The sequence below is a fragment of the Phocoena phocoena genome, chromosome 17 (genome assembly GCF_963924675.1).
Source record: "Phocoena phocoena chromosome 17, mPhoPho1.1, whole genome shotgun sequence".
NCBI lineage: Eukaryota > Metazoa > Chordata > Mammalia > Artiodactyla > Phocoenidae > Phocoena > Phocoena phocoena.
The window spans coordinates 55861490-55881840 of NC_089235.1; the positions used below are offsets into that span (position 1 = coordinate 55861490).

Here is a 20351-nt window from a genome sequence, read left to right on the forward strand (position 1 = left end):
CCCTCAGAATGGAAGAAAATATTTGCAAATGAAGCAACTGACAAAGGATTAATCTCCAAAACATATAGGCAACTCATGCAGCTCAATATCAAAAAAAAAAACAACCCAATCCAAAAATGGGCAGAAGGCCTAAATAGACATTTCTCCAAAGAAGATATACAGATTGCCAACAAACACATGAAAGAATGCTCAACATCATTAATCATTAGAGAAATGCAAATCAAAACTACAATGAGTTATCACCTCACACTGTTCAGAATGGCCAACATCAAAAAATCTACAAACAATAAATGCTGGAGAGGGTGTGGAAAGAAGGGAACCCTCTTGCACAGTTGGTGGGAATGTAAATTGATACAGCCACTATGGAGAACAGTATGGAGGTTCCTTTCAAAACTAAAAAAAGAACTACCATATGACCCAGCAATCTCACTACTGGGCATATACCCTGAGAAAACCATAATTCAAAAAGGGTCATGTACCACAATGTTCATTGCAGCACTATTTACAATAGCCAGGACATGGAAGCAACCTAAGTGTCCATCGACAGATGAATAGATAAAGAAGATGTGGCACATATATACAATGGAATATTACTCAGCCATGAAAAGGAACGAAATTGAGTTATTTGTAGTGAGCTGGATGGACCTACAGTCTTTCATACAGAGTGAAGTAAGTCAGAAAGAGAAAAACATATACCGTATGCTAACGCATATATATGGAATCTAAAAAAAAAAGGTCATTAAGAACCTAGGGGCAAGAAGGGAATAAACATGTAGACCTACTAGAGAATGGACTTGAGGACACAGGAAGGGGAAAGGGTAAGCTCGGACCAAGTGAGAGAGTGGCATGGACATATACACACTACCACATGTAAAACCAATAGCTAGTGGGAAGCAGACACATAGCACAGGGATATCAGCTCCGTGCTTTTTGACCACCTAGTGGGGTGTGATACAGAGGGTCGGAGGGAGATGCAAGACTGAGTAGATATGGGGATATATGTATAGGTGATTCATTTTGTTATAATGCAGAAACTAACACACCATTGTAAAGCAATTATACTCCTATAAAGAGTTTTTAAAAAATAAAGCCACAATACAAGGCCTCACCAAGACAGTCCATGTCATTTACAGAGTTCTAATCGTTATTGATAGTAATCAAGGCACTCATTTCACTTCTCACCATATTGCTGAGCTCTGGAACAAGGTAGTCAATGAATTTTCATCTCCTTTAGTAAATGGATGCAGGTCTCACACAGTGCCATTGTGGCTTTAAACAAGTTCAAATGTGGCACATTTCACTCAGTCAGACACTAACAGTGAATTGTGATGAAGGTGATCATCTTTGATCTTTAACTGCTAACAAGTTTCAAGCTCTCCTCCATCCCCCAGTTTCCCTTTTGCCTGATATCTGGTGCAAGCTGACAAGAAAGCGTGTGTGCGTTCTCCTTTACAACCTTTGGGAAGTTCAAACCTCACAAGCCCTGACCATCATGTGGGGGCTTTCACTCCAACACCACCCCTATAAAACCCAAAGCCAGTCAGTTTTCTTTGCTCCCTTAAGCAATTTTGGATCTGCTTGGATCCAGTCTTGGTTACTGCCCTGCTCTTCTCAGAAAGCCTCATTATATGAGTAATACATCCTTTCGTACCCTCTTGGTCTTGTGTGGTATCATGAGTCTTGACATCTGAAACAAATCTGAATGGGGGATCCTGTTCTACCTGTCACCAAACATGGCTTCAAATCTAATTATAGAAATAGTAACCAAATAATTAAATAATATGATTATAAATATATATGATAATTACATTTTCCTTACCCTAAAATGTTAGGCTCAAAAAAATAAGAGTTTCCTTTCTTACAGGCACACAATTAACAGAGTCACTTCTGCATATTGACATTATCACAATCATCAATTTTAAGAGTAAAAGAGCCCCCTTTTCTTTTCAATTGCTCTGTATCTAACAAGTGATGATAAAGAGCAAATATAAATATCGAATAAACACACATTTTGTGAACATTATTTGTCATTGTTAGATAAGTAAATTCAATATTTAGAAAAGACTAATCATTGAATTTGATGCAACTGCACTGTTAAAAAATAAAGTGTCATACACTTTAAATACAAAATATAAATAGCCTTGAATGACTGTAAGAGTTCATTCAATACTGAAAACTTCACACCAGGAAAAAACAGAATGCCAATAAAATGATTTAGTGACTTAATGAGAATATAAAAAGAATCTCAAAACAATTTGTCACTAAAATATGGGGAAAATTAATGACAATAAATTACTGAATTAAGTATAAAGACAGGTAATAAAAACAGAAACTATGTAAACAATGCTGAATAAAATAGGTTATTTGAAAACACCTAAATATAAGATCAGAAGGCAAATGGTCAACAACAAGGGATTAATCTCCAAAATATACAAACAGATCATGCAGGTCTATGTCAAAAAAACAAACAACCCAATCAAAAAATGGGCATAACATCTAAAAGGACATTTCTCCAAAAAAAGACATACAGATGGCCAAAAAGCACATGAAAAGATGCTCAACATCACTAATTATTAGAGAAATGGAAATCAGAACTACAATGAGGTATCACCTCATGCCGGTCAGAATGGCCATCATCAAAAAAATCTGCAAACAATAAATGCTGGAGAAGGTGTGGGGAAAAGGGAGCCCTTCTACACTGTTGGTGGGAAAGTAAATTGGTACAGCCACTATGGAGAACAGTATGGAGGTTCCTTAAAAATCTAAAAATAGAGCTACCATATGATCCATCAATCCCACTCCTGGGCATATATCTGGAGAAAACCATAATACAAAAAGATACATGCTCCCTATTGTTCATTGCAGCACTATTTACAATAGCCAGGACACTGAAGCAACCTAAATGTCCATCGACGGAGGAATGGATAAAGATTTGGTACATATATACAACAGAATATTACTCAGCAATGAAAAAAGAATGAAATAATGCCATTTGCAGCAACATGGATGGACCTAGAGATTATCATTCTAAGTGAAGTAAGTCAAACAGAGAAAGACAAATATCATATGATATCACTCATATGTGGAATCTAATTTTAAAAATGATATAAATGAATTTACTTACAAAACAGAAACAGACTCACAGATTTTGATAACAAAGTTATGGTTACCAAAGGGGAAACGTCGGGGAAAGAAAAATTAGGAGCTTGGGATTAACATATACACACTACTCATATAAAATAGATAGCCAACAAGGACCTACTGTATATCACAGGGAACTCTACCCGATATTCTGTAATAACCTATATGGGAAAAGAATCTGAAAAAGAATGAATATATATATGTATAACTGAATCACTTTGCTGTACACTTGAAACTATCACAACATTGTAAATCAACTATATGCCAATAAAAGTTTAAAAAAAGGCAAATGGTCAAATATATGCCTGAGTTTTAAAGAAGAATATACACAGAGCAAAAGAATGGCTATCAGTTTTAACACAAAAGATGAGACTAGTCAGTTAACCTTCCATATGCAGGTCATAACTATATTGGTGCACCTTAAAAAGTCCATATATACATATATATACACACATATATACATTTATATATAGTGTGTGTGCATCTTAGTTTCAATCCATTTTGCTTTTTCCTTCTAAATTCTAAGGCAACCTAAATTTTTAAAGACTACTTTTCAGAGAATAACAGTTTCACACAGAAATGTGAAAGATATATTGTAAAAATAAATTGCATTTTACAATCATTAAGTGATTTCTTAAGTCTATAAGATGGAAAGGAAGTACTAAATTTAATGACTATAATAAGAATTAATGAGATAGCTGTTAACAGATCATGATCAGTTTTAATATAATATTACAATAAAGTTTGGAATTAATTTAAAAAAAACAGCTATAACCCTATATTGTAGGCAATGTCACGGGGAAAGATGTTTCTAGATTGACTGGAGGAAAAATACTACAGTGGGAGATAGGATAGAAAATGGTTGCAAATAACAAATATAAAATATGTGGAATTGGGAGAAAAGTTTAAGATGATGACAGCTAATTTAAAGATAAAACAAAAATCCTCTCCCACAGCAATACACAAAAGGTTTTAGTAACTCTATGTCCCTTGTACAGAGTAGACTAGACTGACAATAACTCTGTGATTTAGGGATTCATGACTTTGAAACCTATTCAACCAAGAGTTTACACCAAGAACAAAAGATGTGAGAGAGGGCATCTTACCTGGGAAATCTAAGAAGGAAAACCTGAAGTGGTTTTCATGCACACTTCCAAGATCCCACTGTGAAAGCTAATCTTGGGAAAGAGTAAGTTTTGTGTCTTAACAAATATGCATTCATAATGGGTCTTTTAGGAAGTGAGACTATCTGGAAGGCTAAACACAAAGCTAAGTCACCACAGACTATCCTTGGATTTCCTCAAGGGGCTTAACATGTTGGAATTCTCCAAGAAATCTGAATGCTAGTTTACATTCTACACAGTAAGGAAGGACTTACTTAAGCAAGGAAGGACTCTTCCCTAGGGTCTGCAGAGGGAGTGTCATGCTACTGATATCTTGATTTCAGGGGCCTAGCCTCCAGAGCTGTGAGAGAAAAAAATCTCTGTTGTTTTAAGCCACTAAATTTGTGGTACTTTGTTATGGCAGCCCTAGGACACTAACATATTTCTTTTACAGATACTCCCCGTAATGTAAAGGGCAGGTGATAGAAGGGGAAAAGGGGAGGGAGATCAGAAAGTGATGATAATTTCACAAGGCAATATTCCATGTGAAACTAATTCAGGTACGATACTAATTAGGAATCATTTCTCCTGAATTATAGTTTAAAGAGGACCTCCAGGTTTTTAAAATCCCATCTCCTTACATTGCTTCAAGGATCTTGCTTTACCAATTGGTCCATCTAAAATATTCAATTTTGCCCCCCCACTACTATTCTCTTGAGCTTTAAAATAAAAACTCCATTATCTTCTACCCCAAGAGAAAACAGTCAAAAACAAACATTAGCCTCTGACTAGTATGCTACTTTAGCTATCACCCTAACTCTTTCTGTTTTATCTCAGCCAAGATTATTGAAATAGAAGTTCACAACATTTTTCCCAATTTTACTAACCACCCCCTCCCTGCAATATGATTTTGGCCCCTACACTATAGGTATAAATACACAATATTAATAAAAATATTTTCCATCTAACAATGTCAACAGTTTTCTTATATTCTAAAGCATCTTACCTATACCAAGTTCAAAATAATAAAATTGTCTGCCATGTTTCTGGCACTTAAAATTAATGTATGAAGAACTTTAGTAACCAAACCATCAGGGGAAACAACTTATAATTTAAAATTGAAAGATGAAGGAAAATTAAAACTTATTTTATTAATAGATAAAGTAGGGCATTTTTTGTTTTTGGCCACACCGTGTGGCACGTGGGATCTTAGTTCCCCAACCAGGGATCAAACCTGTGCCCCCTGCAGTGGAAGTGTGAAGTCTGAACCACTGGACTGCCAGGGAAGTCCGAAGTGGGGTATTTTTAAACCAAAAAAATCCAAGTGAAATAGTTTAACTGTTAGAAGAAAGACAGCAAAATATCAATAACTGATCCATAATTGTTATTTTTCTAAGTATTTAAAACAACTTGAATCCTTCAGAATGAGTATTACCAAAGTAACCCTAATATCTGAAGTTGAAATGAAATCCAATGATGCTGATGAAAGCGTTATGAATTGATGATTCTCTTATCTAGAAAAACTAAAAGTTAGGAATTCACCGACAAAATAGTATTCACTAAATCAACTAGTAGAATCACGTTATGTGCACATTTAATTGATATGAATTCAAATCTACGCTGGGCAAAAATAAATAAATGAAAGTAATTTGGTATTAAGTGACCTGTAAGAAACCAAATTAGCTCACTAGCTTACACTGCAAATTACAGTGTTATCTTTCTAACACTGGAGGAAAAATGTCCTGTTAGAATTATTGAAATAATATGGCTTACAAAAAACCATGTAGATGATCTTCTACGGTTGATTTAAGGTATTTCATGGGTAATGTTGATTCTATGTGATTTTCTCCTTACATAATGACTTTAGAACCTTAACCCTTGTAAAAAACTGCAATCCCAATATACGAACTGAGTGTATTGACAGATCTTATGCTAAATGATTTTAAGAATTAAATTCTAAGAGTGTCAGCATACAAAAGATATGGAAGAAGAAATGATTATAATTTGGGATAAATGACAAGAAAAGGGAAAAAGTGAGAAGTATGATATGCTATGAAGTGATACCAAAAAGTCATAAAACAGAACTCAAAGTGGCAACAGAGAGAAGTTATGGCAAAGAGAGAATGAGAGGAAGAAGAAGCAAAATAGAAATTTGATCTGCAGAGATCCAGTAACTGTTGCTTGATTATCTCACATTAAAGAGGTAAAGGTAGGGACAGGAAGAAATCTATGATGATCAGTAGTTTTTAACTCCTCTACTCTGCTCCCAGAAAATTTTAAGTGATCAATAGGTGGTTGGATAGTCACTGGAGATATAAAGCACAAAGTATTTGTTTTCATGCTTTAATTACATAATAGAAATGTTTTATTTTTAGCCAGGCTACTCTTAAGACCCTAGGGCAATCCAGTAATCCAGGTCATTTTACTTCATCTTTTGGGGGCGATGGGAGTGCCTATGAATGTGAACATAAAAAAAGTGTGTCTGGGCTTCCGTGGTGGTGCAGTGGTTGACAGTCCGCCTGCCGATGCAGGGGATGAGGGTTCGTGCCCCGGTCCGGGAAGATCCCACATGCCATGGAGCGGCTGGGCCCGTGAGCCATGGCTGCTGAGCCTGTGCGTCAGGAGCCTGTGCTCCGCAATGGGAGTGGCCACAACAGTGAGAGGCCCGCGTACCGCAAAAAAAAAAAAAAAAAAAAGTGTGTCTGTATGTGCACTCGTGTGTGTATGACTTACTATGTTATTATACCAATCACTTGCATATTTTTTATTTAATTATAAAATAACCCTAAGAAATAGACATTTACCACTTCTGTTTCAGAGATAAGAAAAGTAAGACTGAGGCAGATGATGTAATTACTCCAATGAAAAAGAGTAAATTGAGTTGTGTTCTGAATCCAGAAATCTGACTCCAAAGCTAGCATTCTTAAACCCAATAGTATGAACTATGTAAGATATAATATATACATATATATATATTTTTTTCTTGTTTACTACTAACAACAGCTCTGCTCCATAGACATAATGATCCCTGCTTTACAAATAAAGAAACTGAGTCTCAAAAAAGATTATGTAACTTGTCCAAAGATATATAGCTAAGGTGTGACAAGCTGAAACTAGAATTCAGTCTGTTTGACTCTATGAGTAGTTTGAAGTAAAGAATGATGCAACATTTATAAAAACAAAATTAGTTTCTTTACTAATAAATCAAAGCGCATTTGATTTTACCCACAGATAATCCAAAAGGACTTGTTTAAAAAAAATTACCGTTAAAAACCACCAATTATTAGTTGCATTATTTCATATTAAGATAATTAAATTTAACTTATATTAACTCTGCTAAAATAAAGATTCCATTCATTAGGAATCTATTAATTTAATTTTATTTTAATCAGTACTTTTTTCTTCTCTTTTTGAAAATACATGCATACATGCATAGGATACTGTAAAACACCTCCAGGTGACCAAATGTTTATGCGTCAGAAAAGGAAATGCCTGATTTTCTTCCTTTTCATTCCTTTGATTGCATGACATCCCAAGAACAAGTATAAAAGAACAAATTAATGGTTTTCAAAGAGGACTCAGATAGCCATGCAGTCTTCTGGACTAGCATTGCTAGGATTCTGTCATCAACCATGTAATATTTTTGGCAGCTGGGGCCTATAAACCCCTCTAGCAAGGGAAGGACTCTCTTGGGCACAAAAGGCAACAAAATAAAATAAAATAAACATGATTAAGTGGATGACGTTTTTCCTTCTAAACTGTTGTTCTCTTCACAATTAAAGAACTCAACTCTGATTTAACTGATCACATGCTAAGAAGAAGAAATAGTTTGGAGAAAAGAAATAGACACCCTGCTAATGCTAACATCATCAATTCTATTTTAAGGTTAAAATAAAAGGTTTAGTACTTCCCTTCTTATGACAATGTTCTTTTAAGTAAGTTGAGGATCTTGGACTTGTTTCAGAACAGAGAAAAGGAGGGTATATAGAGCATATACAGGTAATATCTCATTATAAGAAATTGGACTGGAAGCATCAGCTTATTTTATAATCAGTAGAAACATTAAGTCAATATGTGATCCAACAATCTTGATATGATCAAATCTAGGCCCTTCTGCTATAACACTTCGTCATCCTGACTCAGACATTCATTTCACAGCAAATCCTTTACCATGTAACATGATGCTGTAAATCTAAATTCTAGAAGTCTAAACATTCAGCCTCTCTCCAACAGTTTACTGCTCACTAAATTTCCTTTGCCTATCCATCCATAAAGAGAGCTAAATCTGGGTTAGATCCAGCTGGATTTCAGATCCAAAACCTTTAGAAGCCAGGTAAGTGACTTCTAAGACTTGTGATCAGGGAGATGTGAAGGCAGCAAAGGACACGTTGTCTTCTCAGTGCCAACGCAGAACAGATTGTCAGGTTGACAAGATGAGCTAAAATGTCCTTTGCTGTCTTTTTATATTCCTTGCTGTCCCAGAAACTAGGTGCCTAAAACCAAAATCTTTTCTTTCTGGAAATGTGTTAATAAAGTATAAAACTGATATGACTGTTTTGTACATATTATTGTCATTATTATAAAGTTCTATATTTGATTTTATGCATATTTTGCAGAGCAGACTTTGTTTTATGCTCTGGTGATTTCCCATTTTATGAAATTCCAATATGAAGGCACTTGCAAGGTTACTGGATGTACTTATTTTTAAAAATTAAAAACAATCCTGTTTTCATTTTTATATTGTTGTTCACCTGTGCACTCGACTATAAATTCAAAATGAGTAAAATAACCTTAAAATTTTATTATTACAAAGCTACTATCTAAAAAAAAATTGTAAAGTACTTCATGAATAGTAAATATTTTCATTAAAAAACAACTAACATTTTGATAGCATGTAGTGAAAATAAAGCATGTCTGGAATGATACTCTATATGATGAGATGTATCTTACTTACCAAACTCCTTGGGAACTGCTATAGAATAAACACAATTATGTCCCACACTGTAATTTTTTGGATAGTTTGGTGATAGAACAGTGCCTTCTGAACCTGTAGAACGACTTCCACAAGGTGCTGGAAATAAAAAAAAATGTTTAAAAAATATTATTTTTAGAAAAACATTTAAAAATTCATACTATGACTATTTTCATGCTATAAAAATTATGGCTACTGGATTTTAAGGAATATCATTTATTTCCATCTTTTAACAAGGTCCCCACTGTCAAATACTTTAAAAGTCAAAAATTGTGCACATGCAATAGAAAGCTTCTTTTTAAGTATTCAGATTTACTCTTCTCAGAAACAAAGTAATATAATAATGTTGCAATGGCGCTATCTATCTCTAAAGGTAATAATGGGGGCCTGCTTTCATTTATGATAAAAGATAATAATCTCTTTTATAATGATGAGAAATTACACATGCAGTGGGAAATTGTTTTACTCACCACGAGGCTTTGAAACTCTACTCAAAATCAACCTTGATTATGCTACCACCAACTGAGGTACTTCTATACACAGCACAGGGATGGCTGTACAAACACATTCATCCACTCACCTAAGTAAAATATTCTCTCACCAATCTCTATCTGCTTATGGTTTACATTTAAATCAGAAGAGTTGCTGATGGTGCATAGAGAGAGACATTATTGCTACCTCAGCCCCAAATGTGCTACGTTCCTAAAAAAGATGAGGGTGAAACCAATGTTTCTGGAAAATTTGTAGATAGTTGTTCTGTTTTTCACAAGATAAGCAGATGCTTTGGGATTTGTAGTTCTGGAACACAGAGAAAGATTTGGGCTACTAAAGGAGTTATAGGTATCAAAAGCAAAAGATGATAGTTGATATTATTTAAATGAATGAGATCTCTCAGAAAAGTATGTAGAATGAGAAAAGATGGCCAAAGAGGAGGTCAGAGAATGCCAAGGTAGAATTAGTGAGAGGGTGGCTACAAAGAATTTAGTCTCTTGGGAGCCAATGGGGAGGAAAGTTTCAATTAAAAGAAAGTGTTCAAAACCATCGTGTTGCAAAGTGGTAATAAAAGAAAAAGGAATTTGAGGTGGTCTGCCGGTCTAGAGTATTAGGTAGCAGGGAGCTACTTCTCTATGCCTCTGGTCTCCTCCAGGCAGGGTTTTGCCTAGGCTTGCTGGCCTGCTGGCTCCACCCCTTACCCCATGGAGATGGAATGATGGGTGAGCCCAGGACAGAAACTTTACTTCTGGTTGGGAGCCATCCTGCCTGTAAAGCAGCTTGCTGGTCTCCTCTACAGCCTATTTAAGGGTGAATCTGTTGAGGGGGTGGCCATGGTTGTTGGGAGAGACCTGCAACTGCACAGGAAGCCCATTGTTACTGCTCATCAGCTTTATCAATATTAAAGCCTTCCTTCAGCTTATCACTTAATTTGCCTTGAATTTGTGCAGGGAGGAGTCCCTTCAAACACCAGACAGGAACTTTTTGGTATTATTGATACAGTAGTTTTAACCAGAGCCGCTTTCTGCAAATTACAGCCAGCAAACCAAATCCAGTCTGTACCAAAGGAAGCTTTCACATTTTTAAAGAGTTTAAAACAACCGAAAAAAATAAATCAGAATACATCACAGAGACATATGTGGTCAGCAAAGCCCAAAATATCATCTGGCTCTGTACAGAAAAAGTTGCTAACCCTTGAACTAGAGTAGAGAGGGGTAGCTAGGTTGTAGTTGGATGAAGAATAAGTGGTTTATAAAGAGATACAAAAGTAATCAGAATCTTAACCGTAAACAGAAGGAGAATGTAGGGAGTAGTTGGGGGAAAATGCAAAGCTGAATGAGTTTTTGTTATTGTTGTTTTGTTTAACAGGGAGGACAGAGTCATCAAAGAGGGAAAATCTGGAGCACTGACTTAGAGGCTTGGGAAAGATCAAAAACTAAACTGGAGTGATTAAGTTTAGAAAGCATTAATGACAGTCCTCTGTGACTTGAGAAAAAGAGCTGAAGAAGACTGAAAATACACAGGTTTAGGTTTTATGCTGGGAATTTACTGGAGTTAATGCCTGATTTTCCTTTTAAAGAGAGCTGAATGCAATGGTGTGTTAGGTGGCTTGAGACGAGTCATGACAGTTCGAAAAGTTCAAAACCTTTGATGGATTTCTGGCCAAAGTTTAAAGATACAGCAATATATTTAAAACACACACATACAAAGCAAACAGTAAGTTGTACTGAGTTGGGTGGCTAATGAATGTTCTACCTTTTTTCCTTTTAATGTTCTATAAAATGGTAATAAATAGTTAGAATTAAACATAGTAAAATTAGAACTCCCTAGAACAACAAGTTGACAATGACGATAATAACCAAAGAAGCACTGCTCTCATCGCTCATTATTGTTTGAGATTAGTCAGGTGTATTCTTATTTCAGCACTGATAACTTTATTCAACTGATAATAGTACTGATGAGAGAATTACTCAAGAATAAGCAGCATGTTTTATGTTAATTTTCTTTCTGATCTTAAGGTGCTCCAAAATGACAATACTTTGAATGTACGTGACAGAAGCTCTTATTTTTATATTTTGAAAGAATGAATAGAAATGAGAGGTTCTAACTCAAGTTCAGCTTTGTGACTTAGTCATGAACATTCTGCCATTCTACATTACTATGCATCTGATAGCCTCAATATGTTTTGAATATTTTATTTTGCATAATGGACTCTTGGGACAGCTCTTGTTAAAAATCTCATTTATAAATATGAAAAAAATATGAAGTTTTTTAACCACTAATGAATATATACAAGGTTGCAGTATAATCACAGCTCTTTATGGTAACTATTATTATGTTAGTTTTTGTTATTTGTACTGGTAGCAATAATTTTACATTTTTTCTGGTCAGTGCTTACAGCATGGCCTAATTTATAGTCAATTATGTTGAATATTGTGGTGACTGACAATATTTTATGTAGTATGTAAATAAGGGAAAATTCACTATGCTATGTGGTACAGATATACTGTAATCTGTTTTATGTTTATAAAAATCTAAATGGAATAATGACTAAGCCAGGCCAGCTTTACTAATTCTTGTAATGTTGGTTCCTAGAAGCTTTCTGTATTCTTTCTTCCTGTTTTAATTTCATTTTATTGGCTAGTACAGAAAAGGTCAGCCGTTATCTTTCTGGCTCTATTAACAATCAGTAGAAGATAAAAGCAAGACAGAACTTTTAATTCTATGCTTATTTTTGCCATTTGACTATACCTGTGGGTCTTTTGTCAAACTGGCTAAACAGCCTATAGCCGTTGTAATGCAAAGAACTCACCTGTTCTTGATTATAACTTATGTGATATGTATGACTACTCTTAAATCTCTATTTTAATAGCATTTTTGTAGAACACATATATTATGAGAAGAAATGGTTCTGTGATTAAGTACGTTTAGGAAATACATGGGTAAAATAAATAAGGTTCTATACTGTGAGATTTAACTGAGACTTTAGTAAGGTTTGGGGAATGTCATACTTGTTTTTACAAACTTATTTGATCATGGAGGCTCTCTTTCATCTCACAGGACCAATGTTCCTCAGAACATACTTTTCGAAATGCCAAACTGCTAATTCTAAAATGTGCTATCGCTTTGACAATAATTCCAACATTTATATTGTTTCCTGTAATTATGATTTCACAGCACTAAAGAACTGTGTTTTATGTATACATATAAAACCTAAGTTTTTTTTTTTTTTTTTTTTGCGGTACGCGGGCCTCTCACTGTTGTGGCCTCTCCCGTTGCAGAGCACAGGCTCCGGACGCGCAGGCTCAGCGGCCATGGCTCACGGGCCCAGCCGCTCCGCGGCACGTGGGAGCCCCCCGGACCAGGGCACGAACCCGTGTCCCCTGCATCGGCAGGCGGACTCTCAACCACTGCGCCACCAGGGAAGCCCGAAACCTAACTATTTTAAACACTTAAAATGTCAAACATAGCCTAATATAAAATGCCATTATTCTTTTTTGTAACAATTTTTTGAGGTATAGTGAATTTACGGTGCTGTGTTAGTTTCAGATGAGGACAAAGTGATTCATCCACACACACACACAACACACACACACACACACACACACACACACACACACATTTTTTTTTTCTTTTTCAGGCAAAATGCCGTTATTCTTGACACTTTTCCCCTGACTCTTAGAGTTCAATATATCACTGATTTGTTGCTCGTACTCTCCTGTAGCTTTTCAGCCTCTCTCTCTCCTCTGCCACTGTAACTGCTGCAAACCAGACTCCCAACAGTTTCCATATGGGCTCTTTCAACAGACCCCCAGTTCCACTCATCCCTACAAGTTCTTACCATGGCTAGTGATTTTTCTAACACATAATAAGTCTTATAATGTTTCTTTTCTCTTTCTAGAACAGTTCTGATACACAGTATATTCTCCATAAAGGTCTGTTGGATGATTAAATAAACTACGCTTGCCAAGACCATGCTACTATAAAATGGTGTTCCACAGTCAGCACATAACACAAACATTTCACTTGGTTGAAATTACCCCATAAATTGACTTGAATCCAAGACAATCAAGATATACCCTCTCCTGCTTCTGCCGCTCCTGGTGCTGCTTGTGCGCTCGTTCCGTGCGGACCTGATACCTCTTTTGTGAAGTGGCAGCTGAAGAGACTCCGGCGCTCGCCATGGCCAACGAAAAGCCCAAGGAAGGAGTCAAGACTGAGAACAACGATCATATTAATTTGAAGGTGGAGGGGCAGGATGGTTCTGTGGTTCAGTTTAAGAGTAAGAGGCATATGCCACTTAGTAAACTAATGAAAGCCTACTGTGAACACAGGGTTTGTCAATGAGGCAGATCAGATTCTGATTTGATGGGCAGCCAATCAGTGAAGCAGACACATCTGTAGAGGTGCCCGAGGTTGTTTTGTATTCAAAATTACCAGTTTTTAGAAAGAACTTTTCATGGTTGGAAATGGAGGATGAAGATACAATTGATGTGTTCTGGCAGCAGACAGGAGGTGTCTACTAAAAAGTGAACCTGCTACTTTACTCCAGAATTCTGTTCCTCTAGACCAAGAAGACATTCTAAATTAGAAAACCACAATTAGGTTCCACCACATCCTGACCACTCCAGTATAGCTTTCTCCACTCTTTCATTTTCCCCACCCCCATTCCTTTATTGTACCTAAAGTAACTGATATATGTGTACAAGCATATTGCATTTTTTAAACTAAATGGCCAATGGTATGTTTTGATCGACATCAAATGGAGTTGGGATGGAGAAAAATACTGGTTCTGTGAAAATAGCCCCTTTTCTCCATTAGTGGCGTGCTCATTCAGTTCTTATCTTTATATTCCAGTAAGTTATTTTGCTCTCACTGTTTCTTTTTTTTTAAAAAAAAGAACATAAAAATCCTTGCATACCTTCCCTGATTGGAGAATTTTAATGTTTTTCACTTATTTGTCTTTAAGTAGGGATAAATTACTCTAAAATAAATAAATCCTAGATAGTTTTCCCTTCAAATGTCTTGCCGTTTAAATAAACTTCCTGTTTAAAATGGGGAAAAAAAAAGATATACCCTCCCAATAAATCCATGTAAGCCTATGTTTTTTTTTTCTTTCTGGGATTGAAATCTTTGCTGTTTCTCTGATTACCAGGAATCACTGTTGCTTTATATTTAGAGACACTATTATGTGTAAGATATGTATCTTTAAACATTGGAAATATATTTAATCATAAGATTTTTACAATCTGAGAGCCAGTCACATGGACACTGAGTTCCACTGAGGGAATGGCAAACTCATACCTACCATTTCACAGTAGCAAATCCTTGCTAACATTTTATCCATCTGTAGCATACCCTCACTGAGGGAGCGAAATCACCCACGCAGTTTAATTTTGTATTATTTTCCTTGTTCCCTCTTTTCCTGTTTGTTTTTTTAAAAAACCTCTTTTGGATGAATTTGTATGGTTTGATTTGTACAAGTAAAATATGCCCATGCTGGAACTATACTGTGTATATTTGTGTTACTCTTGAACTATGATGTGGTGATACAACAGACAGATGTGGTTATCCCTAGGAAAATCAGCGGATGAGACTGAAATTAAACGTTAAGGCTGCTAGTGCAATAAAAAGGACTTCCCATCTATGGTTTAATCATGTGTGTGGGACGGAGGAAGAGGACTGAAGAAGAAGAACTGAGATACCTTCCCACTGAAGGTAGGAAGAACAGAAGAATCTCAAATCACTTACATTGTACATTGAAGAGGTACTTCTTAAATGTCCAGAGACTTTATATTATATACACTGCAGCCTTAAGCTACTCACAACTTCAAATCTCTCTTTTCACTTGTGGAATGTATAATTTATTATCAAATATGCTCTATAATGAAAATTATTATATAATGTATAAATTTTTCTCTGCAAGCAAGTTAGGTACTTTCAAAAGTGATGAATTCTTGCAGGTCACAAAAGAGCAATATGGTATATTAAATAGATGATTTACTAGATGTTGCCTGTGACTCCTTCAGGTTGAAAGAACTGCTGTACTTTACAGAAGTGCTGGTCCACTTCTAGTAAATTACCTATGCTCTGATATAGCCCAACTGAATATCCCAAATCATAAATCCTGGTATAGAGTGTGTCTGAAAGCTGTATCTCTCATGGAGTCTTTTTTTTTAAGAGAAGGACTTATGATAACCCTCTGTGATATGAATTTATAATGCAGACAGCTGTTATTCTCAGTATTGACTTTAAGATTAAAATGACTATTGCTTTTCTCTCTCCTTTGTTCAAAATCTTCATCTTAGCAAAAATACCTAGCTATTCATTTCATGTGCCTCTTCATGTTTCCTATATAAGTAAACAAACTTCATTTTGTATATCTGCCTTAGATAATAAACCTCCCATAAGGCTATTTTATCATAAAGGTAATAGATATTACTTTAAATTATAAACTATTACTCTAAGTCACATTTATTTTACTCTTCATTTTCCTCTGCACTTTGACACATTCGAATTATGTATGTGGAAAACTAAGAATAATATTGCTAAGGATAATAAAAAATATTGCTAAGGATAATAATCAATAATAATATTGCTAAAAATAATAATAAAATATTGCTAAGGATAATAATAAAAATATTGCTAAGGATAATAATAATTATAATAAATAGAGTTTTCTATTGTTTCATCTGTTCACTGAAAAGAAAAAGAGCAAAAATCAGTCTTCATAACTTGTGAATTAATTTTGTGTTCTAATTACGCACTCCTGTTTAACACTAAAAAAAAAAGTCCATCTTAACGTTATAATCAGTGGTTTATAAACCATTTTAATGACTCAGTAAGTCAACTTAGTACAATATGAGCTTCTATATCTTGTCACCTCACTTCACTAATTGCCTAGACTCATTCATCTGCTTTTGCTGGCTAGGAAAACATTACCTTCACCCTTCAGTGCTCTATGAGCTGTGTTCTCCATCACAGAGTACGTTCTTTGAAAAAGAAGAGTTCATTCTGTGACAAAGGTCTATGAATAGATATGTTCCTTTGATAGATCTCCCATGTTACCATATACAAATTCTGCTAAAACTAATGGTCTCATGGGTGTTGGTAGTTCATCTATGATACCTACGTCACTAATTTTTAACCTCATTTTCAAGATTGAGATAAAATTTACATACCATAAAATTCACCCTTTCAAAGTGTACAATTGAGTATCTTTTTAGCATATTCACAAAGCTGTGTAACCAACCCCACTATCTAATTTGAGAATATTTTTGTCATCCCCAAAGAATTCCTATACTAATTAGCAGTCACTCCCCATTTGCTCCACTCCCAAGACCCTAGAAATTACTAATCAATGATTTGTAGGAAACTGTATGAGAAGGCAAGTTCTTAAAATGATTTTAATCAAATTATTAGTGCATTTTTAAAACTACAATCCCTTTTCATTGTTTACTTTATTTGTCATTGATTGTTAGTGATAGCTGTCTTTTATTATTAAAAAATTACTTAAGACAGCTAACATATTAGTATAAAGTAAGTTTAGAGAGAAAAAAAGAAACTTGTAACAATTTTTTAACTCCTACCTGCTTCTCACAAAAGCTGCTTTCTCAGGAAAGTTTTTTCCCTGTCTCTGGAGTAGCTCAGAAGCCCCCATCATACAGCATTCTATCAATTAGTTTCAGGACATTGATTACAACTTGTAATTATATATGTATTTGTATGGCTCTTTGATTAAGGTCTGTTTCTATCTCTTGACTCCATGATCAATTAAGTCAAAGTTTCCATGTCTTTTTTGCACACTGTTTATAACTCTGGAGCCTAGTGTAGGGTTTATGTATATAATGGACTTCTAATAAATATACACCATAAGTATTAGGAAGAATAAAATATACATTAGATTAATATCTTGCTGTTAACTAAATGCACAGCATGTAAAACTCATAGATTTTTCAAACCCTTTGTTTAGGGTAGCACAACAAATGCAATATAAAAGCCAAAGCTTTGGAATCAGAAAGGTGTAGTTTTGAATTCCAGCTTCACTATTTACTGACTGAGTAGCCTCTCTTACTGAAGAGAAGAAAATTCAAACTGGAAATGAAACAGGAGGTGTCTGTTCCATCTGGCATACGATGTGGTCTTAGATGAAATGAATTAAGAAACTCTCCTGACCTACTCCAGAATCTCTTGGAGGCGATATTATGAGGCTTTCATAAATGCCTTAGGAAGATAAACTAACCTCATCAATCCCGGAAGGAATACAAAACTTAGAGAAAGGGCAGGAGGAACTTTCCTGGTGTTTCTACCAAAACTTTTCCCTTGAGAGAGACAGGGATGCCTTTTTTTTTTTTTTTCTTTGTGTTATGCGGGCCTCTCACTGATGTGGCCTCTCCCGTTGCGGAGCACAGGCTCCGGACGCGCAGGCTCAGCGGCCATGGCTCACTGGCCCAGCCGCTCTGCGGCATGTGGGACCTTCCCGGACCAGGGCACGAACCCGTGTCCCCTGCATCGGCAGGCGGACTCTCAACCACTGCACCACCAGGGAAGCCCTCTCTGGATTCTCTATCCTTTAGAAGTCAGGGGGAAACAAGAGCTAACAGTACTAGTGAAAGGGAGCAGAAATTCTCTCATCTTCCCCCTTTTCTTATAATTCAGGGGTTTCTTTCCCTTGTTCCATAAATTTGGATAGGGAAAGATATCTATATTTTCATTAGACCCTAACTAATTTTTTATAATTTTAGCATTTCCTTTAATTTCAAATGTAAGCAACAAATTACATTAGCATTAGAAGTAAATGGGACTTTGTTGCCAAATCACATATTTTTTTAATATACATAATTATTGCCGATACCTCAAAATATTGTTTATGCTCATCACTACTAAAAATTATAGTAAGTACTAGAGTCTTGCTGCTGGAACTTCGAATTTAAGGCATTAATTAAGAAGTACATATATTATTACATCAAAAATGTATTTTTTCAATTATAGATTTTATGTACTTTGATAACTATATTTCAATATTATTGGTTTTTCTTTCAAGCCTACATGATTTATTTTACTTTGTACATTTAAAAAGATGTTTTTAAGGTCCATAGGCTTCATCAGAGTACACACACACACACACACACACACACACACACACACACACGAAAGGAACCTCTACTATTCTAATTAGATTCCTCCCAAACCACCTGTCCTTGTGATTTTCTATCTACTCTTTTTCTTAAGGAAGATTGGTTCAGAGACTGTTGCTTTGGCCTAAGAAGATCTGGAAAATATTAGTTGCATTGGAGGACCCTTTCTTTTCTGCTCTTTTGTCTCCTTTCCTAATAGGACTGATAAATTCTTCCCAGCATCAGAGAGGTCCTAAAACTCAGGTTTGGAACTTTGGGAGAAACAGCTAGTCTTAGAGTTGACTTATGCTTGAAGTTATTTAGAACCATAGCCTACATATGGTTCAGATTTACTCACTAACTCTCCCATGTGGCTCAATCTAACTCACTCAATGTGTTTTGGGGTTAGGAACCAACTTCCCTGTTGCTCAGAGAGCTCTCTTTTGTCACCTTTTATGTATATATCTCCCCCAAGAATCTTGGAATGAATGGTTCACTGGTTAAAGTATAAGTATAAAATGAAATTTTCTGTTTTTAATAAAGAGAAGGGAAGCAGTAATCTCCCTCTCCCCTCTTTTACAGTGTCTCTTTGAAAACACAGTAGACCAATCTTTTCATTTTACAGTCAAGGCTTCCAGCCGTCTGACCTTTGAAACTATAAACACATACTTCTGAAATTAACTCAGAGTTCTTACAAGATATACTTACAAGGTATGCAAGAGAAAAGGTACACCAATTTGTCTCTCAAGGAGATAAAAGAAGTGTTATTTGTTCTTTCTTTACTGTATACATTTGTGTGAGATTCTGTCTTGTCTTTATGGTATCTTTCACAGACTGCCTGCAATGTGAATTGTATTCCAGATATACTTATTCAATTTAAAAATTGCTTCCTTTAACTTCTAGGTTTTGTGGAATGAACTTTGTTAGCAGACTTTTTGTTTCCCCAGTAGAAGAAAAGATTTGGCTATCTTTAGATCTTTTGTCCTATTACCTTAATACAATTTTAATCTCACCATGACTTCTAATGGTTACTGTTACACGCTTTGCTTTCTTCATCTGTAAGGAGAGAATTGCTGGGTTGATCCAACTTTCTGTGTAAATTTTTTTTCTTATTTTTCTGCAAAAACTGGCAATACATTAGGAAGGCATATTTGAGGTCTGACTTAAATATAGACTAGATGGTAGTGGAGAAGGGGGGCATCTTAGTATGATGAGAGGCCATGCAACTACCCATGTGGAGACATGGTATAGTGACTGAGATGCCAAAAGCACGGAAAATAAAAATGGTTTAAATAGGAGCTCCAAGTCTGTGGTCACAAGAAAATATGCTCTGAATTATAGGTATTGATTTGCAATTGAACTGCTTGTCACATGGGCAACTCTATATATGGTATGCTCCAGAATCCAAACCGGCAGGGATTTATTAATAACAATGTTAATGATTCTCTAAAGGAGCATGCAGGAGGCCAACTGGAATGATAATGTATGTAAGAGTGCCTGAAAACTAGCAGGTGCTCAATAACATCA

The 20351-nt window shown here is 35.5% G+C and overlaps 2 protein-coding genes across 5 annotated transcripts in view; one reads left to right on the plus strand and one right to left on the minus strand.

Moving 5' to 3' along the window:
- Window positions 1-20351, minus strand: part of CSMD3 (CUB and Sushi multiple domains 3) — a 1073652-nt gene that overhangs the window by 239570 nt on the left and 813731 nt on the right. For all 4 annotated transcript variants that reach the window (XM_065895021.1, XM_065895023.1, XM_065895022.1 and 1 more), the window contains one exon: window positions 9199-9315. In XM_065895021.1, the coding sequence (XP_065751093.1) occupies window positions 9199-9315 (117 nt within the window). The remainder of the gene's footprint in view (window positions 1-9198; window positions 9316-20351) is intronic.
- On the plus strand, window positions 13891-14234 carry LOC136137200 (small ubiquitin-related modifier 2-like). Its single transcript, XM_065895601.1, has 2 exons — window positions 13891-14043; window positions 14160-14234. The coding sequence occupies exons 1-2, from the start codon at window positions 13891-13893 to the stop codon at window positions 14232-14234; spliced, it is 228 nt and encodes a 75-aa protein (XP_065751673.1).

Excerpts from the sequence above, each read along its gene's own strand:
- LOC136137200 (XM_065895601.1), top strand. The coding sequence starts at position 13,891 with ATGGCCAACGAAAAGCCCAAGGAAGGAGTCAAGACTGAGAACAACGAT. Across the intron at positions 14,044-14,159 it reads AAGCCTACTGTGAACACAGG|AACTTTTCATGGTTGGAAAT; the intron begins GTTTGTCAATGA and ends GTTTTTAGAAAG.